This window comes from Parus major, chromosome 2 (assembly GCF_001522545.3).
Source record: "Parus major isolate Abel chromosome 2, Parus_major1.1, whole genome shotgun sequence".
NCBI classification, from domain to species: Eukaryota; Metazoa; Chordata; class Aves; order Passeriformes; family Paridae; genus Parus; species Parus major.
In genome coordinates this window covers 131,515,235-131,540,049 of record NC_031769.1, presented here as the reverse complement: position 1 = coordinate 131,540,049, position 24,815 = coordinate 131,515,235, and the positions used below count along the sequence as shown (strand labels likewise).

At 34.0% G+C, this 24,815-nt stretch overlaps 1 protein-coding gene across 44 annotated transcripts in view; it reads right to left on the bottom strand.

Moving 5' to 3' along the window:
- The window catches only part of RIMS2 (regulating synaptic membrane exocytosis 2), a 443,102-nt gene that overhangs the window by 156,934 nt on the left and 261,353 nt on the right, over positions 1–24,815 (bottom strand). For 27 of the 44 annotated variants that reach the window (XM_033512411.1, XM_033512408.1, XM_015618871.2 and 24 more), the window contains 3 exons: positions 15,682–15,750; positions 5,309–5,465; positions 2,163–2,279 (listed from right to left, as the gene is read on the bottom strand). In XM_033512411.1, the coding sequence (XP_033368302.1) occupies positions 2,163–2,279; positions 5,309–5,465; positions 15,682–15,750 (343 nt within the window). Of the gene's footprint in view, positions 1–2,162; positions 2,280–5,308; positions 5,466–15,681; positions 15,751–22,684; positions 22,712–24,815 lie in introns of all 44 variants that reach the window. The other 17 variants (XM_033512391.1, XM_033512377.1, XM_033512376.1 and 14 more) reach the window with 3 other exon arrangements.

The window sequence follows — 24,815 nt, the reverse complement described above, 5'->3', positions numbered from 1 at the left end:
TATACAGCAGAGACAGTATCACAAATATTCATTAAAATATTTTGAAATCCTTCCATGCATAAAATCACTGTCAAATTAACAATGACTATTAAAAAAACATAAATATTTGGAAATAGCCTTTTCTCGTTCAGAGACTGCATATTGCAGTAGAGGTATAACTAGTCAATAACATGATTACACCGGCAGCCACTCACCATGTGTGAAGAGAATTTCTCTGTGTGTTTTGGAAAATACAGACAACATATAAAACTGTGTTCAGAGATTCAGAGCACACTTATCAAGCAGACACCTATTAATCTAGAATGGTCATGCAAATTCAATAATCTCACCTCCAACAACCTTCTGACATTGTTTTTCTGAAAAACCCAATTATTTTTTCTCTAAATCAGCAGGGATTATTTGACTCAAGGGATGGAAAAACTGTGGTAGAGTACTTCAGGCAACCTTTCACAGCTATTCATTTCTCTGGGAGGCAACAAATGAACTTGCACAGTGAGCAAATGCAGCAGCATTCCATAAGGCATACACAGGCTCTAAGGACAAGTTTAGATCCTGTTTCAAGGATGACTGGTCTAAAAATCAACATAACATTGTATTCCAAAAGTATTCTGTAATAATCTTTTAAGGAAACAGCTCAGAATCTTCAAGCTACTGCCTTCTGTACGAAAATCATATTCTAATGAATCAACTGAATAGATTTTTTCTCAGTAATTTAAACAGAAATATTAACTAGTTTAATGCAAATAGGAGTTTGACTTATCATCTACCATACTTGTTATGAATACGGTTACTATTCTGAATGACAAATGCTGTTTTTTCATTAGCTTTATTTCTGCCCACTTGACTTTTTTATTCACCAAATTAAACTACAAATAATTTTGAATAGATTTGGGATTTAAATCCTTTTGAAACTTCTTTTGTTACAAGTATTTGGGAAAAATTAATTATTATTTTTATCTTCTGAAATTAAAATATTGTAATCTTCTGAAAAATAGCCTTGCATTCCATACAATCATTGACCATCACATTACCGGTCTCTTAAGAAATAATAATCTTTTCTGTTCAATATTGCTAACAAAAAGCCACCAATTTCTCAAATTCTTTGTATTACAGCTGGAAACCACAAAGATGTGTTCTGATATCACTTGAAGAATAACCTGTAATGGCTATCTGTAAAGGTATTAATTTCAAATACTAGTCATACATTATTCAAGATTACAAAACATGTCTCTATTACTCCTTGGCATATGCATATTATAAAATGAGACAAAAGCTAGCAATTATGCTTGTCATTATAAAGTGCAGGAATTTCCAATTGGTGCAGAAAAGCTGAAAGACTGCAAAAAATTAATGGTAATAAATGCTTTTTGTTTTGATTTTCTACCTGAAGACAATGAAGTGGAAAAGGCCAATAATTTTTTTTAATGTCACAAAGTCATTGCCACAATTAATTCAGCAAAATTAACTACACTGTTCAATTATTGCTGCAATTCTTTTTTACATCATTAAAATTCATAGAGGTTGCTAAAGCTCTGCTTACTGTTTGGGAAGTTCCATTAGGCAAAACATTAGTTATAGTCAGATGTGCCTCTTAACACAAAGACTTGCTGTCCTAATCATTTTTTCTCTTTTTTCAAAGTGTCTCAGAAGGTTGAGCAAAGACAAAAACAGAACACAGCAGTAGAATATACTTTTGTTACATCTATGAACTACACTGTATCCAACAAGAGTATTGCATTAATACTGAGCTGAAATTATCTATTTTTATACCTCTTTATTCAGTAGCAAAAATGACCAAGTCTACTGATGGATGTATTTAAAAGATATTTAGTACTTAAAAGATTCACTAATATAACACACAAAACTATTTTTATAAAAAAAGGACAACTAATCTATTCAACTTTTGTAAGATACATTTTCTCATAGATTTTTTTCAGATTCCCTCCTGTCAAACATACTCACTGGACAGTTTTGTCAGCTTTATGTGCACTGATATTTCGTAATGTACGTTATGTGGATAAATGAGAAATGCTAATTTCTGGGATTAGATATGTCATTTATTTTAATTTAATTGATGAAATTTTATTTCAGCTACCATACTGAAGTTACTCACGTTGCTGTGTGTAGGCTACAGCTGTTTCTAATTGCAGGCAGATACTTACCTCTCTCTCTCTGGGGAGTAGTGGTCATCTATGACTCGGTGTCGCTCCATTCGGTTCAGGGTGTTGTAATGCGCAGGAGTAGATCGAGTCCCTCGCAGTCCCTGATCCACATTCCGACTGAGGATGAAAGAAATCAGATTCTGAGTTTTGAGTGAGCCTGGATGACTCTCACTGCTTTGTACAAAGAATTATCAGCAATCGTGTTGGTAACAACATCTGTTAGCTGTCCGGACTTTTCTATACATTTAAGTTAAATAACTTTAAATCTTAAAGTTTAAAAAAATATCTCTCTTTTTTTGTTCCAATATGTTTCTTATGGAAATAAGAGGAAAGCTTTTTCTTTTTTTTTTTCCTTTATTAAAAAGGTTCATCTTGCACAACACTTCATTAGCCTTCCCAGACTTCAAGCAAAAAATTAGTTTCTGACAGAAACATACACTGTAAACAATTTTTCATGAGTTCTTGATTTTGGTTTTACTATAAACATGTAAACTGTAAGACACAATGGGGACTTGTGGCTGTTACAGTAGAGTGCAGCCTGCTGAAAAAATTGTCATCTGAATTTAAAAATAGCTGCTTGTTTTGCCCTGGAATACTTACTCTGTAATCTCACTTGCAAAACATCTAAAAAACTCATAACCATTTAATTAGCTGTAAGTAGTACCCGTAGTGCTTAGTTAAGGAGCACCAATCACCTGCACTAATTGAAACCAAAGTTTGCCTATCAATTGTTTTGTTCAGTTTATCAGTACCTACTAACACACACTAACTTTACTTTTTGTGCTCTGTAAAACCCACAAGAATAGGAAAACAGGAGACAATGGTTAACTGTAACAAATACTGGATAATGAAAACATAATTTTTTTGTATCGATTTGAAAATAACAAATTGGATGCTCTCCCTCAAGTTTTAGATCAGTAAATTCTTCTGTCATTTTGTCTGCCCTTTCAGTACCTGTCATACTTGTTTGTCATTTAGCAGTTTCTGACTAGTGTTAACCTGTACATGTATCCTTTACTGCTGCTGCCATGACATTATTTATTTCTGCATATAAGTGCTATAAAGGTGTTGCATTACACATAAACTTTTGCCTTCAGCTCCACCTCATCTGTTATAAAGTGTTTTCCACTCTGGCATTCATGAATCTGAATATTAAGTTTACCCTGGCTAGTAAAGAATAACAAGAGCGGTAGCAATTTCTTGTCAGCTAAGGTGCAGTGGGCCTTGGGTGGAGTTCGTTAACAAAATTAAGTAAGACTGAGAACTGCAAAATGGTTTCTAAGAAATACCATGGCCCAAAAACTCCTGCCTGCAGAGGTGTCAGTAATGGGAAATCTCTGGGCTTGCAGAATGCTCACTGCAGTTAGGACACCTATAGAGCAGCACATGTATAACAAATTCACCTGAACAGGGTGCAAATGTGGTCGATAATTCTTACAAATTTCCTGAGTACACCTACATTTTCAGTAGATCTAAAAAAGATATTTCTATAACCCATAGATTATACTTCTCTTCTACAAATCCTTAAGCTCTCAGAACCCAATTTTCTGAGCTCAACAAGTCCTCAAAGAATTTATTTGGTGTGTGAGCAGGGAAATATTATGCAAATAATGCATTTGATTCTGACATTGTAGGAAACAGCTGCAATAAATTTAAAACTATATTTAAAAATTCAGCTTTAGGAAAGTTAAAAAGAGATTTTGAGTATGTAAAGAAATCCAAGACTACAAGAAAATGAGAAGTAGATTTTTCAATGATGTTAAACAAGTGTTAATTACGAGCTTGGGTAAAAGATCTGCCCAAAATGCACACAGCATGGATGCCAACAGAAAAACATAAAAACACAAACATACACACAAAGATGTTTCACTCACATTTATGTCTATATCCAAGACAAATTCTGGTGATTTAGCATAGGAAATTACTTAGACTGAAATCAGTATAGTAAAAATCAGAATATGCCTCTTTTTGTCTACCATTTATGTCTCATTTCAAGTCAGGCTGACTTGGTTTTAGACAGGATTAGATTTCAAGTAGAAACACACCATTTCTGCCTCTTAGCTGTATGATGTGGGATGATTTGGAATCCTAATATCTCACTAATGCAAAAGGATATCATATAGGCTACATCCATTAGCAGAAATGGTAAGTAAAAACCTAAGATATTATGAAGAAATGAAGAGAATTTTAACTTAACAAAAAGAACAAAGGTAAAAGAAAGGAAAGCAGAACACAAGAGAATCAGGATGGCTGCAAGAACATGTACCTGCCAGGAAATATTGGATAACAGATCTTCAGTATTAAAATGGAATTGTGAACATTATGGGCAAAAGAGATAACTTCCATTTTCATTTCAACTGAATTACATCATCTGGAAACCTACCCATACATAGCAACAAAAGTACTGAAAAACAGGTTTCATTCCCATTTACATCTGTCCTTCTGCTTCCTTCCTCTTAAAAAATCTTATCCTGCAGAGTATCAAATCAATTATTAGGCATTATCCAAAAGTACTAACTTCTGGAAGAAATTTCCTGGTCTAATTTTCTCAAGATAAATAGTTACCAGAGATCTTCCAAGATCAGGAGTTGATATCTTTCACTATAAAAGTGTATGTCTGTGAGTTTATTCTTGATGATTTAGAAGTATGAAAAATATAGTAGAAAGGAAGATATTATGGGTAGCCAGGGAGGCTCCCCAGAACCTTAATTCTACAGAAATAAAAGGGTTGAAAACATCCACTGTCATATGAATGCTAAGGAATTATCGAACTATCATATACTATAAAACATGGCACCTGCAAATAGCTCTAGAAAATGAAAATGTGGAGAGATGATTTTTCCTTCCTTAGATTGGACTGTACTGAATTTTGGTGAAAAACTAGATATAAATAGGTAGAAGTAAGATACCATTATGTAATCATATAATAATAATAAATAATATAGTAACAATAAACCATAAATAACATAGAATTACAAATTAGGCACATCGCTATAATGTAAGAAAAAGACATTATTGGCTTTACGTAATTTTGTAACATCTAACCAATTCATTTCCATTTTAAAAGTCTGGAAATTATTTCCAGTATTGGTACAAGATGAATACCACTTTAATTTATATAACTGCATAGTTAAACAAGAGTTTACCTTTGTGGGGGAGGGACACTGGGAGACCACGATCTAGTCCGTCCTATACTATCTCCACGGTGAGGGGACCCTGATCGAGAACAATGATTAGATGACATTACTTGCTCTGGCACTGAAAGTGTTGAACTTTGAAGATCTGTCCCATTATGTCGGTAATCTAAAAAGAAATGCAAATATTCAGTGAATCTGAAGTTGCACTTTTCAACTGCCTGCCATATCTGTAGTAGTGAGAAACTCAATAAAAGATGGGATTTGATCAAGAATGTTATCACATGTTCTTGGGTTTTATAATAAAACATACATAAAGTTGACTTCTGTTGTTATGCTTTATTTAAGTACAATTACAGTTCCCATAGTTATACTTTAAAAGTATAGAAATTAATATCATGCACCAAACTGGGGACTTACCATTTATGGGTAATATGATGTATTAATAATTAAACTAATTAAACTCATTTTTCCTTAGAATAAAAAAGGTCACTATTGCATTTTTAATTAAAATTATATTGCAAATGTTATTTGTAATGTTTTTAAGTAGAAATGTCCATAATTAAAAATGAATCCAAAATTTAGTTTACAAATTTGGGATAGGAAGGTAATATGGAATTAAATAATGAGATTGGGTTCAAGAAAGATTTGTATTTCAGAAACAATTAAAGTAACAATGACTCAGTGACATTGGATTTCACTCACAATTCTGAACTAAAAAACACAATTCCTTCACAAATAGGCTAATCTTGAATAAGCCTAATAGAAGGCATAAATGGTCTAGGCAAAAGCCTCCAAGTTACACTGGCCTAAAAAGCTACCACATGGACATTTAACACAGACTTTAAATAAAAATCTTTTTAAAAAGCTGGATGTATTAAAAGTGATTGTCTTAATCTAATTGAAAAAGTTGTATTAATTGTCCTGTGGTGCAATACTCTCTGAAAAAAAAAAAGATGCTAGATATAGAGCAATTTCAAGTAAGTTTCCCCAAATTTTGTGAGGATGAAATTAAAACACGATGATAAGAAATTGAGGATTTTCAATTGTTAACCTGATTATAATGCTTAGCAGGAATATGTCTTCAGAGAGTTCCTGGTGGCTATGACAACTAATATAACTGATTTCTTTGTTCCAAAGACAGCAACCAAGTAAAGAATACTTAGAGAGATCCACCCGGCACTGGAAAAATTCTGGCTCATTCAACTGTTATGCTTTTCCCATGAGAATCTTCCAAGAGTGTAATAGTCTTCTGCTCATGATTTTTCTTATTCCTGAAAAATGTTCATTAGTACCTAAACAAAACCTTATGAATTCATTCCACTTTATGATTCGAAGAATGTTCAATATTTTCTACTGAGTACTCATATTTGCTTATGGTCTTACAACCAAGGACATTTATAAACAATCCTAATTCATAAATAACTTCTTCCTCCTATGTTTAGGTGTAAACTGGTTTGTGTGTATCTGGTATGAGTACATAAAGGGAAAAAAAGCACATCATCATTACATTACACTAATATAAGGATGCTGAGGATCAGGTAGTCTCTCCTCACTACACAGCAGTCAAATCATGTTATGTGCATCCTCAGCTAAGAGTCAGTAATTAAATAAAGATTTTATCCTATATATGAAGTAAATTTATTATCATAGGCCCTCACAAAACATATAGGGGCCAGTGCAACATAATTCTGAAATCACCAAAGACAAGATGAGGAAATTTTATCTGTGTTTTAAACAGGGTGTTATTCACTCCCAAGTGTAGGAGATAAAAAAATAATTTTTTTGTGAGTTAGTTTGGAAGGCAATACACTCAGCAATTCTGCAATACTTTAACCAGAAGTAAAAGAGCTAAAGTAACAGTAGTGGAAATCCCACCCTGCAGCAGAATCCTGGCAGGACCTGTGGACCTGGGGAGAGAGGCCCCTCCAGAGCGGGTTTGTGACCCACCCTGGAGCAGTTGGTTCCCAAAGGACTGAACCCTAAGGAAGAGACTCATGTTAGAGCAGTTCGTGACAAACTGCAGCCCGTGGGATGAACTGACATTGGAGAAGTTCATCCAGGGCTGTCTCCCATGAGAGGGACCTCACTCTGGAGCAGAGGAATAGAGTGAAGGGTTCTCACCCTGAGGAGGAAGGAGCAGAAGAGACAATGTGTGATGAACTGAGGGCAACCCCCATTCTCCTCTCCCTCTGGAGATGCAATATCCAGAGGGAGATGGGAAGAGGGAGAGGTAGAGAACCAGGAGGGAAGTTGAGACCAGAGAGAAGGAAGGGGTCGGGGGAAAGTTTTGAAATTTCAGGGGGTTCTCATTATCCTACTCTGATTTTATTTGTGATAAAGTAATTTCTCTGAGTTGTCTGTTTTGCCCATGACTGTGACTGGTGAGAGATCTCTTCCTGGCCTTATCTCGACCCACAAGTCTTCAGGCACACTTTCTCTCCAGTGTCCAGCTCATGAGGATGGAGCAGTTTTGGCAGCCACGTGGCACCGAGCCAGCGTCAATCCACCACACATAAGTAAGCAGCAAGTTATTATAAAGTTCTAGATATTGAAATAAAAAGCATGATTTACAGTACAAGAACACAGAGAGAAATATTGTCTTATTTTCTTAATAATGCATATCTACTGACAGAAAAGACAGAGATGGTTCTTTGTATTCTGAGTACACAAGGAGAATTTGTTGCATTTGGAGGTAAAAAACAATGTAGAGCAGTAATGTGAAGTAATAGGTAAACCCTTGGAAAAAAATCAGCAGTTTATATAATATTTGGTATGTACAGACATCGAAGTACAGGGGGAATGAGCAATGTCATAAGGTTTTCTAAGTGAATAAGCATAATGAAGGCCAAGGAAATCAATTAACAAAACACAAACAAAAAATCTTTAAAATTCAAAAAAATACTAAAAAGTCTAAAAAATTCCTAAAAATGAGAACAAGTAAATCAAAATTATTGAATTAATTAAACCTGAACATAGAAACAAATTAATTACTTTAGAACAAAAATCCTCCTCCAGCTGTAATTACTTATTGTAGTTGACCACTTGTGCAGTATTGCAATAAATCACAGTAGTTGACCGCTTGAGCAGTATTGTTGCAATACATTACTTTTTAATTAACTGTCAAATCTAATCCTGATCAAATAAGTGCTTTACATTAATTTGGAGACAGACACACCTTTTGGTAACTAACACTGGTACTGCTTCCTTATGATAATAAAAAAGGCAGAAACAATCAGCATTCCGAGCAATCTTGATAAATTTTGATAAATTTTTGCTTTTGAAGAAAACTTTTTACATTTTTGAAGAAAACTAGATGTGTTTAGCTGTGATCAAATAAATAGATTAATACTGTCTAATAATATTGTTGCCAGAAAATAAACTTTGACATTTATAATTCATTTACGTAAAACAAAAATTATTATATTTACAAACTCCTCTTTTGCCAACAGGTCACGCATTGAAAAGCAGCTGTTTGAGTAAGACAATCCACCAACATGGATTAATGAGGTAATTTGAAAGTTATCCTTCAGTTTTGTAGAGTCAATGTAGCTGTGATTTAACTGCCTGTACTGTAGGTATGATTTAACTTCCATTTTCAAAAATATTGCACATCTTGGAAACTACATCAGAGAAGGTAAGTAAAAACATTTTCTTGTGAGAAGAAATTATAGGCAGAAAAGACAGGTTATAAGTGCAGCTTGACCAATGAGTTGCTATTGAGCAAAGCAGATAGTTATTTATAGCAGTAGCAAAAATAGGATAAACATTATCCTGCTTGCAGCTATAAATATTGAGTCATTACCATAGAATCAAAGGCTCTATAACTATGGCAAGCCTCTTAAATCAACATAGAGAGTACACAGAACCTGATAATCAGTGTAGAGATAATCAGTGATAAACAACTGTGAGCTGCAGACACTTAAAAGACAGACACATGACAAACATAACTGCAATGCCACCACCTTCTCCTTTCATGGGAAGATTTCATTAAAAACTGATACATATGAAAAGAGGGATTTTACAAAGCACACTAAATACAGCTTCTTCAGACCTGAAGTTTTAGTTTTATCTGATTTAAGAGAGACTATTAATATATTTGACCTAAAGTATTAATCCACACAGCATAGCTGTACTAATATTATGCTATGCAGGGTACATGTTCAGTAAACACTGATGATTGAATTGTTATTAAATTACAAATCTTGCAGCCACAAAACTGCAGAAAATCACAAACTTCCCAATATTAAGTTCACGTCAACAGCCCTAAAATAGCCCTAAAAAGAATTAATTGAAGTGTACTAATGAAGATTTTAATTTAGATGCCTTGCTGCTTGATTTACTTGAAAGAAACTCCTCGTATGGAAATTGTTCTAGAAAGGCAGTACTAGAATGTCTGTTCATCACAGGCAACATAATTGACTTGTTTCTGACACTGATGCTAAGTGATGTTTTCTCCACTTTAACATTTGTACTTGATTGAGGCGTCAAGCTTTCAGATATTTAACTTTTTAACACTCACAGTGGTTGTGCTTAGAACAAGCACTAATTAAAAACAATTATATAATCAAATTGCCAGAAATGCTTAACATACCAAGATTTCACACATGGGCACTTTGGAGAGAGTTCAGTTCTTTTATATAAATGTGCTCAGCTTCTGGGGTGATTTGAACATCTAAATGAGGAATTTAGATGTCCTCTAAAAAAAATTTGCTGACAGTCACTGATCAAATAAATTGAATTATTAATATTTGAATACTTTATAAGTTAAAGATACATTATGTATTGCTTTGGGGATTTTATTTTTTTTGTATCAAAACATTATTTTGCAAATACAGGAAGAATGAATGTACAGTGAAAGGAATCAGTAAACATTACAGTAGGAACAACTGGTTACTTGCTGCATAGCAACTCAGTTCCTCACAGGAACATTTAGCTCTACAGTACTAATTGTATTTATGGGTCCATTACACCTGAGACAAGACTTTTCCTATGGAAAAGCATTCCCACACATCAATAAACTAGAACTTGCTGAGTTTTCAGCGCTGTTCCTAAGCCCAGCTTGATGTGCAAAGCTTGGGGAAAAAACCCCAAACCACCACCAGTACTATAAAGATGTTTCTTCTTAGTTAAGCACTCATCCATGTCTATTTGCATCTGTCCACAAAGTCCCCAAAACTAGCCTCCTCTTCACAGCACTGATTGCAATTTATCAGTCTTGTGGCATTTCCTTCTTAGAAGTGTTCTTCACCACAATTGTAACCCACCCCAACCAGCCTTTCCCTTATGCGAGAAGTATCCACTAAGAGCATCTCTGATTGGGATGCAACTTCATTGCAATTTTCATTGCCTATTAATGTCTTTGTCACTCCATAGACATAGGACTGTGGCATAATATAAACTGGCACACCAAGATCCTAATTTCTTAACTTTCTACAAAGAGAATGCTATTGATAACTAGTAATAATCTGAAAATAAAACTTGAATCAAGTTACACATTTCAAAGTGGAGTGATACAGCTTATATTTAAAAATGGTTTTGACTAGTTTTGACTGCTTTAAAGAAAAGCATTGAGAGGATTTGGATGTTTGAAGAGAAAGATGATTTTTCAGCTGAGGAAATGATAGTGAAGGATTTCTTTATTTTTTAAATAATTAAAGTATTACATTCAAAATTTAAATAGGAGAATAAACTTGTTAAATGGAAAGTATACATTAAGAAATAAAATTAAAAATGCAAGAAAAGCTTGAAGAATTATAATATGTTTAAGCATAAAGTTGTAAATAATATATACATTATTTGTTTGATAGAAAGGAAAATGGTTAAAGACCCATTGATCTAGGGGGTCAGCATAAGAACTATTTAACAAGGCTTGAATTTCAGTTTGGGAGGGGGATTTTTGTGATACAAAGACTAACATTTTTAACTCAAGGAAGAGCTCAGAAAGAAGAGATTTTAGAGCAGGGCATTTGGTATCAACATACAATAAAATAAAAGCCTTGACAGTGTTTATGTCTGAAGTTACTGGGCTTTTGGGTCACTAGAGGCTCCCATTTAGGGCTTGCTGGTGATCTACAATGAAATCCGTATTTTAGTAGGGATAGAAGTAATCCACTCCAATTGCTAATGCTGTAAGATGTCTTTCTATAGGCAGTTGATTTCAATCTGTAACCAAAGTGTGTTTCCTGCATCTGCTTTGAGAAGCAATCATCCACAGGAATCGGGCATAAAAATTCAGCCCACATTATCAGCAAATAAGAGAAAAAGACATTACCTCTGCAGCAAAGGCTGCAACATGACAGTGAAAGCACTCTTTTGAACAAAGGATTCCTCAGGTGTTTTAAGAAGTGAAGCAAAAATGGATAATTGCTTTTCATTCTTCAAACACAGAAATATTTTTGTAAGTTCAATAATAATTTCTGTAAAGACGATTACTATTTTTTCCTAATTTACTCGGCTCTAACTATCCTCTGAATAAATATGTTCTTTGTATTCTTATTTGCTCCTGAAACATACAGCTATCTTCTGTGTAATGATAAAAATTTATCCCTATAAATGTTTTTCTTCTAAAAGCTGGAGACTGCATTCTTTTAGTTGGAAAAGCTCTTCTCTATAGAGACTTGTAATGCAGTCCATGCAGAATTCACTGCTTTATATTCATCCATGATTCATCTGTTGAAACATATCTCAGATTACAAGTGTTTCATAATACATAATCTGTTGTAATGCAGATGAGATATTGGTACAGAACTGAATTATAAACATTAATATCTTTCTGAATATTTTAGTGTTACAAAAAACAATAGGTGAGAATTTTATGATTAAATGGTCTTGACAATACATGTCTCTGTTCATAAAGTCAGACTCAGTAGGTTGCTTGTATTCCCTAGGTTCAACATACAAAAGAAAATATCTGGGAAGAAAACTATTTATAAATTATAGTCCATATAGATTGAATTTGCTAACTGTAATGCATTATTAACTTTGGACACTAAAAAGAAAAAAAAACAAAAAACAAAAAGTCAACCTGCCTTTCGCTGAGTTGTATTTTTTTTTATAATATAAATGATGCTTTATAAACCTTTCTGGAATTTACAAAAAAAATCAATATAAAAATAGTCTATTGCTTTTATGAAAAAGGACATAAGAACATTCTAAAGGGCAGGTGTAGATACTGATGTACTCCCACACAGAGCTGCTCACAACAGACAACTTTAATGGCCAAGATTTATTGCTCAGGGCAGCAAAATAAATGCTTTAAATTGTTTGAGAGTTAGGTATAACCAATCTAAAGACATAACCATAACTGCTAATACTGCTCATTCCACGATCCTATGGTAAGATTAATGCCAGCAAAGATTAAATATAATAGAGACTTTATTCTAGGGTTTCCCAAGATGAATGCATATTATATTTGAATTTTAGCTACTTTAGAAACATAGAAAATCTAGGAGAAAGCTGCTTTTTAAATAATACGTCATATGTCATAACCCTTTGTGACAATTTCTGTCGGAGAATACATGGGTAGCCAAAAAAAGGACATTGAATTTTTTCAATCTGTTTATCACTATTTTCGTAAAAGCCTTTCCTGTTGACTGAAACAACAGACTGAAGTTTATTACTTTTGTCTAAGCAGGCTAAGATCCAAGCCACAAGAAGTAATAGATTTTGTAAATAATTCTTCCAAGAGGTCATAAAATCACAAAATGGTTTGAATTGGAAGGGAACTTTAAAGGATATCTAATCAATCATTATAAATAAAAGTAAAATGAAAAGGAGCAAAAAGATGTTTTTTATTCTTCTTAAAGGTTTCTGGAGTTTAGTTCACAGGTGTGATACTAGAAATTAATTTTATGGAAAGCATCATTGAGAGTACTCGAAAGATGTTGGCAAGTTTACCACATGTAATGCACTATTTATATAGCAGACAGAAAAAGAGCAAAGTGTCATGTTAAATAAAACCTGGAAATACAAAATGAAAGAACTGGGGTAAGTAAGAAAGAAAGAAAACAAAGAGAGACAAATGGTTTCATGCAAACAGCTCATATACTCAAACCAAGATTGTGATGAGGTTACAAACAAACACAGGAACTTTAAATGATAGAGGGAATGATAAGGAGAGTGGCTGGTAAGACAAGACAAGACTAAACCAGAAGACTTACAAATGTAGTGGCAGCAGCACAAAAAAGTAAGACACTAAATTAATATTTTGAAACCTAAAAACCATCAAATTTTCCTACCCACACAGCCAGGCTGAACTGAAATGCAACTAAGGTGTAGAAGTGTTCAGCAAAAATTCAATGGCTTAAAGACCCTAAAAAACCCTAAAAGTATGTCAGGAACTCAGGTAAGGGAAGTAGGCTCATTCATTCAAACTTTAATAACATATTTTTACAAGTTGTCAAAGGATAAATTTATTGAGTCAAAGTTGTAAATTTAGGTGTTTCATAAGAGTCCTGCTGATGTTCAAGCACCTGGTAAAAAAATTCTACAAAACTTGGTAACTCTTTCCAGGACAGGAATAAAAAGTCACTTTCAAAATGATGTTACACTGGGCACTTTAGAAATATAACCATTAAATCCACTTCTTTCCTAGCTTTATTTCTAGACTCCTAAATTAGATTGGTAAATTTTTAATTTAACTGGCCCACAGCAATATTAAAGCCCTTCTTTTTGGGAGGACAGGTAATTTGAATTGCCTTAGAGACTACTAATTACAGACAGAAAGCTCATCAAAGACCAAAAGTACAGTAAATAGGAAAAAAGAACTTCTGAGGATGGCTGCCTCTTTGGTTCCAAAACTTCACACCACTCCGGCTACCTATCCTTCCCGTGTTCTGACTGTAAGAAGGCAAGCAGGGGAGTGGAAACATAAAAATGCTGTAAGTTTTCCTTAACCGTTTTCTAATTAAGGTAACAATCTGAAAACTGCACCTGTTACTGTTTGAAGATAAATGTTTTAAGGAATACAGAAACTTTAGTGGTTTTGCAGGCCTTGTGTTATTTTTTAATCTGGTTAAACTGCTGGAACCTCAGCACAAATATGACTTGCCCTGCTTATATCATAAAATCTGTAAAATTTTATGTCAGTTTATATAAAGGGATTTTTCATAAAATTTGCATGCTGTTTATTTTAAAAAACAGAAAAAGTTATCTCCTTATCCCAGCAAGTGCAAGACCCATAGCATAAAATAGTAATATACCAGGGTCAAAAATTTAGCACAGCCTATGAGCTAACCATGAAATAGCTGGAAATAAAAGGATGACTATGGAGGCAAAACAGAAATGCATCTAAACTCAGACTGGTAACAGTTTTTATAACAGGACTATGCCAACTCATACAATTAGGTAGCTCACTAAATGTCTGGATTTATCAATACTTGGCTTCACACCATCCTATGATACTCAGGATTGCCTGTCTCACCTCATTTTTATTCCCTCTAGTTCCAAGGTGAGCTGTACTCCTTCTCATTCCTCTTTCCTATCTCCCCTTCCTGAGCCTCCAGCAGAATGTCCTATACCCCATATGGTGATGGATGGCTGTGTGGCAGGAACAGGCGTTGACTGACCTGAGCAGATCAAGGTCTTACAGCTGCTGTGCAGACCAGACAGATTTTACTGCTCAGCCTCTACTCAGGAATGCCCAAACCTCACTAATTAACACTTGAGCTGGACCTCACCCTAGAGAACCAAAAACTGTCTAGCACAGAAAACTCTGTGTGGCTGTGGGACTCAGGAGCAAGGTTTAGTAGTGGACTTTGCAGTTCTAGCAGTTGGACTTGATCCAACCTAAAAATGTCCATGATTTGATAATCTTAAACATATTCTCTGTTGCAGTCATCAAAAGCATATGGTTATGATTTTATTGTTTTCAGCTATGATTATTTTTTATCTAGTATTATCTTTTCTCTTAGAAGAGGATACATACTCTTTGATTTGATAACTGTTTTTCTCAAATAGGCTCAATTCCAATACATAGTGAAACAGATTATCTGCTATCTCCTGGCCTGTCTTAAACATTCATGTTTCAGACCTTTGGCAGTGTTATTTTTCCACCATGAAATTTTACAGGCTATATCAACCACAAATGTCTGTCAAAAAAAATTAAATGAACACTTCTTGACATTTATTAAAAATGCTACCTTGATGCTATTCCTATCATTTTATAAAAGCAATAAGGACATTCTCACACTGACTCTTTTCCCCCATTAGTAATTTTTTAGTTTAGATATGCATTATGCGTAATATTTATTTTGTGTCTCTTAAAAAAATATATACTTAAGTTCCACTTATTTTTTATCAGAAAAACATTTCAAAGTTCATAATAAATTATAAATAAGAAATAGTTCTACTAAACATGGACAAGTAAATTTAAACATTAGTACCTGAAACAACACCAATTCCATCATCACAGTCATAATCAGAAACTTCACTGTCACTGATTCTTTTGGATCCTGGAAAAAGAAAAGACATGTATCATTTTCCTTCCTGTAAGTTAAAATTATCAGTTGTCAATAATACTTAAATAAATGTATGGATTTCATACTAGACCATGCATTATTATTATCAGCATATAAAGGTAGTTATTCCTGTTATAATTGCACATATATGACTGCAACAATTATTTCAACTAAATCTTTAAAGTAATATAAAATGAAATGTTGAAATACATCTCCATGGCATTGCTTTAATGAAATATTTTATCTACTTTATATTCATTCCATATACACAGATATTTGTATTGATTCCATACAGAAACTGGTATCACACTGTTCACCTTCCAAATTCCATATACAAGACACCATCCCTCCCCAAAGTCTCTGAGTAGCAGAAGGATTATTAATAGTAATAATACTAAATGCATGTAGTACTTTCTTTGAGTTCTCAATAAATATTGTCAGGAAAAAAAGGTGGCATCACACATATAGTGTGCCATGGAGCACGAGCAAACTATTAAATGTACACCTGCCAAAATAGCTAGAGCTGAGCTGGCAAAAGCAGATTCCACTTCCATGATTAGAGCTCAAATATATGTCACACAGGACAAGTAAATATGTCAGGTTTTGTTCAGCCTAATTTACTTCAGTCTTCTGTGGCATCTTTTAAATAGTTTTTGATTACTGTTATCAGGGTTAAACACTGGCATGTGACAGATACTTCTTTTAAATTTGAAAAAATCCCTGCTCTTCAGCAAGATGGTGTGTCTGTTTTAAGTTTCCAGCCATCTAAAAATGGGTAATTAGAAGGCAGAAACTTTAATTGGCACCAGACCTCCTATCACGTGCAAGATTTTTTTTCCTGCCTCAGGACAATTTTTCTAAAAAATGTAGACACAAAATTATCACTAAAAACTAGTAGTAAACCTGAAGACCAGGACAAATCAGTCAACTCTCTATCTGGGTGACTGGCACAGAAGGATGTTTACCCTCCTTTCCCAACAGAAAACTGTAAGAACATGTACTAAGAGGGGTTTTGACAAAAATAAAGAGTTTTCAATTTAAAGAAACTTTAGAAATTGTTTGAATTATAAGAACTGCTGTCATTTTTTAGACCACTGAGTATTTGTTTACCTACCCACTAGAGGATAGTGGAAGGTCCTTCTTTAGCAGAAGGAGCATGTTTCCAAGATCTGAGACTTCTCCTAAGCCATCCTGCTTACAACAAGTAATCTACTTCTCCACAAATTCACATAATTTCATTTTTAGTCACATTATTCTATTGGTGCCTATAATATTCTGTGTCAGCAAATTCTGTAATTTGAGCATTCATTGTGTGAAATCAACTTCCCTATATTTTATTTCTATTCTATTATTTACAACACTGCTCTCCAAGCTTTTGTGTTCTGAGAAACATGAATCAGCATTCTGTGTTCTTCTAGAGTTATCTCGTTGGTTTGCATTTTTTTGTGCTGAAATATCATCCTTCAGTTCCTTTACATATGCAAACCATTCCATATTTCTGTTTTCCTGCTGTATTTGTTTGTATATTTTCTATTTCTTCTGTGCCTTTTATGAGAAGTCAGAAGTCACTCCAGCAATTAAGAAGTGGGTGTATGAATTTATAATCTAGACTGCAGACTATTTCTTTGACAATAAAAATTTCTCAGCCTAAAACTTATTCAGCTAAAAAATGGTGAGTGATATGTGCTAATTCTTAGAAGACAACATAGCCTGCAAATCCTTTATGCAATTTCAGTAAAGAAATTTTAATTGTGGTTATTTAAGTGTACTAAAGGTTGATGCTTTCCTCACTAATAGGAAATTAAAATTAGTTCTGAGAAAGTCATGCAATTCTCATATGGTAGCTCAATTTATTATAAATTTTTATAAATAGCCATGCTATATTGGGGAGGGGACAAATATCTTTGAATTCAAAAAATAACAAGTAAAGTTTTTCTCTAAAACAAAAAATTACAAGCAAGTGATGACAATTAGCACTCAAGAAAACCTAGATGATGAGGGCAGAAATGAAGGAAAAGGTCTCTACCTCCTCTGATTATTCTCTTAATTGTAAAGGTCCAGTCTCTTTTCCCCCAAAGAAAGCATCCCTTACACCTGAGATGTCCCTGATGCCATTTTCAGGAGAACCTTCTACTGGTGTGGTGATACACATGCCAGTGAAGAAGGATTACTCTCCATTCACCTCAGCAAGTGATTCAAATCCAGGTCTTTAAATGAGGACAATATTTGTGACCAAACACTAAGCAAGAGAGCTCCACAAGCTGGTTGGGGTTTGGCTGGGACCTGAAAGGCAAAAGCCCCCAAAGGGAGTGCAAAGCAGGGGGATTCTGCTTTTTGGTAACCCTGACACTGCTCTGGCAGTGGGACTGTGGCTGCTGTGCAGAGATGCAAATAATGTCACTCAGGCCCTATCAGAGAGAGGATTGTGGAATGGGAAGATGAGGGCAAGTGAGCCTGCTGATGCTCATCACATGGCTGCTTGGAAAGGTTTTCATCACGAAAGATGTAAAAGGCTGAATCAACTATGATTTGAATAGATGTCATTTACTCATCAACTAATTCATTCTTATGAATGAATCTAATTAATTACAACTGAGGTTGCTTTTATTTATGTTTATATTTACAGCTAAGTACATCTGCTTTAACATATTTTTAGAATATTATATTCTGTATTCAGGAGGAGATATTTGCATCTTTGAGGATGAAAATAGTCAGCTGTTGTCACAGTGGGCTCTAGACTTCCCAGCTGTGTAGCTAAAATTATATATTGTTGTAGTCACAGGATACATCTGGCAAAAGAGAGAGATTAAGAAGCTTCAACAGACCACAGGTATAAAGGACAAGGTTTTCTCTCTCTCCCTCTCCATCTTCTCAAGCCACATGCACTTGTTCCAGAATCTCCCAATACCTCAGCTGCACATCATCTTCCAGGATCCAGAGATCTGAGCATCAGGGAAGAGCCAGGGCAAGAGAAAGTGAACAGGCCAGGATTGAGCCCAAGAATGGGAGTAGAAAAATAATAAAAGCAAGGGAAGAATCAGATTTCAGTGTTTTCTCAAACTGTATTTGCCACTGAAAAGACAAGAGTCTCTCGTAACACCTGACATCCTTAAACATGAAAGCTTGATCTGTTAGATGAGATATGAAGCTTATTCAGCTCAGATCATCTATCTCCTCAAGCTGTTACAAGCCAGCTCTAACTACTAACAGACATAAACCAACTGCAGAAAAATCACGTTTAAGTAATATTTTTCATTTCCTTACAAATGTAAATTTAAATTATGATAAAGAAGTCAGAAGAAATTCAAAGCAGAATTAATTACTTGATTTTATCTTTGGCAATCAGTGTTTTCAGGAAGAAGGAAGGAAAGCAGTGTCAATTAAATCTGTAATGTCAAGAACTACTGCCTGGAATATATAACTTCTGCAAAGGAATCAGATTATACATATTTAAAACATCTTCCATTAACTTCAGAAATGGAACAAACTAGAAAGTGCACAGGTCAAAATCTTTTATTGAACCAAGTATTTGAAATGTCAGTATAATTGCTGGCAGATTATTTTAATATTTCTTGGAATTTTTCAAGACTAATTTCATCTGCTGTATATTAATTTTAGATCGTAATTTTCTTTTTAATCTATTGACAATGTAAATGTGAAGATTTAGGCATGTGTCCCACCTTAGCCATGTCTTTTCAAAGTACTACTTCATTAACTAATTTGAACCACTGATTACACAAAAGAGAAAGAGCAATTAGTATTTTATCTGGGAAATGTGACATTGAAGTCTCTCACAAATTATTGCAAATTAATATTGCGAATGAAACTATTATTTAGTATTTAGTTAATATCTTAAACTCTTTGACTCATACATTATAACATAAGGTTCTAAAATCAAGAGCAAGGAGTTTAAATCCATTCTTAGATAAATTCATAATTCAGTAAAAACCTAATATTCCTAGATACTGTATACATTAAATGAATGCATTGGTGCCAATGGTTTTCCTGTGGTTAATATTTGCTTTGATGCCATTCCACTAGTATGTAGTTTATTTTTAAAACATTATTGGAGGTATAACTCCCCTTCTGTCTTATAACTGGGCAGTAATAGATGTCAAATACAGACTTCCACCTAGATTAACAATTATTACAGTTATGGACTGAAGGCCATAAAATATAAAAATAGACCCCATGCTGCTGTAACCCTCAAAAATGCCTTAATTGAGCCAAACTCCAGCCCCAGTAAAATAAATATATATATTTTTATTCCATTTAGCAAGTTTGGGTTTAACAGCCTTAAACTATCAATAAACTTTTCAGGGGAGAGTTCACACTGGAGACAGTGGAAAACCTTCCCATCAGAACTTGTCAAGGTTCAACATCGTCCTGCCCTTCCACACCTTCCTATTCCTTCCCTGCAATGCTGCTGAGGCTATCACCCCACCCAGCACGAGCTCTGTGAGAACGTGTGCACAGCACAACTGAAGTTCACAGCACCTGCAGTGTAGCTTCCATTGCAGGGCTGGGGGAAAACCCCATCACCTAAAAAGCATTAGGACCATTATTTTCAATTTCCATTTAGGAAGTACTCTCTATTTAATTTTTTTTACTATTCAGATTTTTACTTTCTATTACGCGGAAAAGGAATTTATAATACAGTAGTTTCTTAGTATAAAAACATTTCCATTTTTCATCCTCAGGAATGAAATAATGTAAAGAAAAAAAATGAGGTGTTTCATTCAATTTCTTGAAGGAAAAAGTTATTTTTTGTAAACTTTTTACAGGATGCAGTGCTGGTGGCCATGGAAAGCTTCTAAATAAAAATAATATGGGAAAATTGAAAAAAGGTTAACAGAATATTCTTTGGTTTGCTCAAGCCTGTCAATGTTTAAAAAGCATTTGGACAATGTATTTAGTGACATGTTTTAGCTTTTGGTCAGCATTGAATGGTTGGGCTCTTGGACTAGATGATTGTGATTAGTCCCTGCCAACTGGAATAGTCTATGCTATTACAGAATAACATTTCCCTCCACAACAACATTCTAAATAATTTGAACTGTCCCAGATGAATGAAACAATATGCAAATATAAATATTTTCTTACAAAGCAACTAAAATCTGTGGAGGGTTCCAAAAAACCTTCTGCTTTCTACACAACAACTGAAGTAGGCACACAGCTTTTCTTCACTCTTATTAATATACAGGGGAAAGAATTTGAAATACCTTCTGTGCTTCATATAGTCCCCACAGACATTTCTGACAGATCTCAGGAGAACACAGGAGGTTCAAAGCTCTACTAAAGTGCATATGAGCAACCAACATAGTTATCAAAATGAACTAGGATAGGGGATAGAATGAGAAATAAAATTAGTGTGAGTCAGACTAAATACAGAAGAAAGTGCCAAATTTATGGCTCGGGAATTCTGTGCTTTTCTTGTGGAGAAAGAAAAATATAAAAGGAAAAAGAAAGCAGTCCATGCTCCCAGCCCTGTCCCTTACAATGCAGAATGCAGTCCACAAGATTTTGTGGACTCCTTGGGGCGAGAAAGGCTAGTGAAGCATGCTTGCAGTTCCTTCCCTGGAGCTCACAGAAGGCCTTCACCACCACTTTAAGTCATTTAGCATTGTCTGTATTTCTTCTGTGTTCAAAGCTGACATATAAGCAACCCCAAAAGAGTCTCATAACAACTGTTTTAAGAATTTGCCTTCTGATATTCATGCAGCCTGTGCCCAAGGGTTCTTAGTGTGAGCTAACTTCTCATGCAGTCCTGCTGTCTCCATGTCAATCTGTCACTTTATCCTCCTGCACATATTACTGGGGGTTTAGAGGCTTTTGACCAATTTCATCTGCACTGACAGAGTATAAATATCAAATTCTATTAAGTTCCCACAGATCTTTGATAATTGTTAGAATAGGATAGATGAGAAAGATAAAACAGAGACATACAACTTCTGGATAGAAGAGAGAAATAGAAATTGGAAGTCCTTCATCAAAAAGAAACTTTATCCAGATAAAATTTGTGTCTAATCCACATGTGTGCAAGTCCACAGATGCCACACCAAACTTGGTCTCTCCCCATCCAAAGATATCGTAAAACATGAGAAGATGTGGGATTATTTCAGGAGAGAAAGGAGTGGAAGAAATATGGGACACTGACGTTAGATGTAATGGAAAGTGGATTTCATTAGTACTACTCTTGAGAAATTTCTGCTCCAAGGGAGTTTAGTTTCTCTCTATCATAGTATGGATCAATTTTCATAACAACGTGAGTTCCATTTGTTAAACATAACTAAAATATAATTAGTTGAACCAATTCTCAAAGAGATTCCAATAATTAAAACTGCAAAAACTGCAAGTCCCACATGAAATGCACAACGAAATTTAAGTTGGTAAAAACTGTATGTTATTAATTTCCTTATATTTTTTTAAGGCAAATTCCTCAGCTAGAGCTGGATTTGTAATGGGGGATTTATATCAACAAAAAATGTGAAAATATATACCAGTGTAAATACTGATTTTGCCAGTACTTCAGTTACCCCAAGTCTGTATTCTAAAAATACTTACACTAGTTCTCAAACAGCTGTAATATAATAGCATTCCTTTTAATCCAGTTTAAGCAAAATAGCATTTTTCTAGTATAGTTAATAAAGCTTACTACAGTTTTCCTACCATATCTCTACCTAAAATAAAGGCAAGCAAAGCAAGTATGGTGTAACAATATTGCTCCAATATCAATACTGAGATATTAAGAATAGAGAAAGAAAGCCAACAAGAGACCTATTACTGAAAAGCAGACAAGAAAAGCCAAAGAACTTTTATGCAATTTAGTATCTGCACAATAGGTAGCAAAAGCACACCAATAAAATATCAAATTAAATTTTGCACGTATATGGAAGCAATAAGCATTTCTGGCATGCTGAAAATTTACCTGAATTATATGAATAAAAGCCTTTATCTGGAAAAAAAATATTGAAATGAAGTAGTGTCAGGGAAAAGTACATGAATCAACACATGTAACAGGGATGATTTGAACCTTAAACTTTTTTTTAATTGCTGCCAGAAATGGAAGAATTTGATACAGTAGGCCACATTTCTTCAAAATAATAAAACTCAAGCAGCTAAGAGAAATTAAACCACAAAAATGCCAGTCACTTCTAGATCAACAGTTATACATAAAAGCCACAAAGAACTGGTAAAGCAATTTCAGTAATTTCCAATTCTGAAATACAATTGCACATTTTTACTATAAGTGTTTAACTTTTTAAGGGAAAAATGCATATTCAGCTAGGCATATGATATGAGGTGCCACCTTTAAAAATATTGCACACTTCTGTTGGCACTGCAGCACTAGCAGAACTTTCCCAAGATGTAGTTTTGAATCCTACTTTAACAGACTCTCAAGTGATGTGCCAGTCAATCTTCTCCCTCCTGCTAGGCCTTGATTTGGTAAATATGTACATACCTGAGAACCTTAATTACATACTGTAGTTACCAGTGAATTTTAGAATCCTGATATGAGCTCAATGATTAAATATTTGGAAGACCTGATTTATTGTTTGAATTCCTTAAGTCTGACTGGTTTATGTATTTTAGCTTTCCATACAATCATACCAATTTTTCTAAACTGAAAAAAATAATATTATGTGAATACCTAGACAATGCTGGAAATGTAAAATGTTAATTGCATTTGTAGATTTTGAAAATATGACGTCCATAAGATGTCATAATACAAAGAAGTCAGGAAGCCAGAATAACATTAATAATATCTTGTCATTAGCAAGATTTTATGAATATTTTTATTCCTTGTAGTTGACAAGCTCACAGACACCGTATTAAACAGAAAAGAGTGACAGTCTAAGTAAATGATGCACCTCAGATGATATGATATGACAGTGTTAGAGAAAATTTCATTTTCTTGCCAAATGGTGCTGTTAATGGATTCACTGGATGACTAAGTGCCTTCTGGCAAGTCACACTTTTTCTGACATCCAGGTACTAACTATTTTAATATGTGGATCATATTACTAAATCATCTGCTACTTACAATTTCTAACTCTCTATATGTTCAACTTCAGTTTCTTGATAAATGTAATGCATTTTTATGTCCCAGAGCCAGAATTCCATTAGGCAATATAATTTCAAAGTGAATGACAGGGTTTTTTTCAGCATCACCTACAACCTTTTAGATGTGATTTATTGTGTAACTTCTCTAATATTTTTATTCCTTAATACTAATCTCTTCTGGTTATGAATTTCATTTAAAAATGACAGTTATTTGGCTACAAAAATATAAAAAATGTCATTTAGAGACTTTGCCTAGTTTACCCTGACATCAGGTTTTACCCGAACACTGGAGGTGGAAGCGTGCCACATGCCCTCAAAAAAAATTGATTAACACAGTCTAGAAATTATTCATATAGTTAAAAATTATGGGTTTTCTGAATTTAACTGCTGGACAGATCTTTAAAAGGGTTGAGCTTCTTGAAGAGCAGATGAATATAAAATTAGTGAGATTAAAATGGGATTGAGGACTGAGAGAGCCATGTTCGTTTCTGTATGTTCACAGCACAGAAAGGAAGAAGTCAGAATAGTATTAAAACCATCTGAAAACTACATTACACAACAGAAGAGTAGTTTAATAACATGATTTTATCAAGTAACCAGAGAAATAAAGTCATTCTCTTAAACTGCTTCAAAACAGATTTTGAAGTATTTTTGTAGTTTAATTACAATTTAGTAAATTAATATTCTAAATGAGCTTCTTTTATTAGAAAAAGAAAACTATTTTGATAGTTTAAGGCCTTTTTAGACATCCCTGTATCATGTTAAATACCTTTTAATTAAAGTATTTAATAAACCATAGATGTACAATAAAATAGAATAAATAATAGATGTACAATAAACACAATACTGGTGTGTGTATATATATATATATATATATATATATGTCCATATTCTGTGAACAAAATATCCGTGCATGCAAAGAAAGATAACATGCCCAAGGCCTGTGCTCCATTAAAAGAAGGAGAAAAATTAAGGAAGAAGCATGAAAGAGAAAA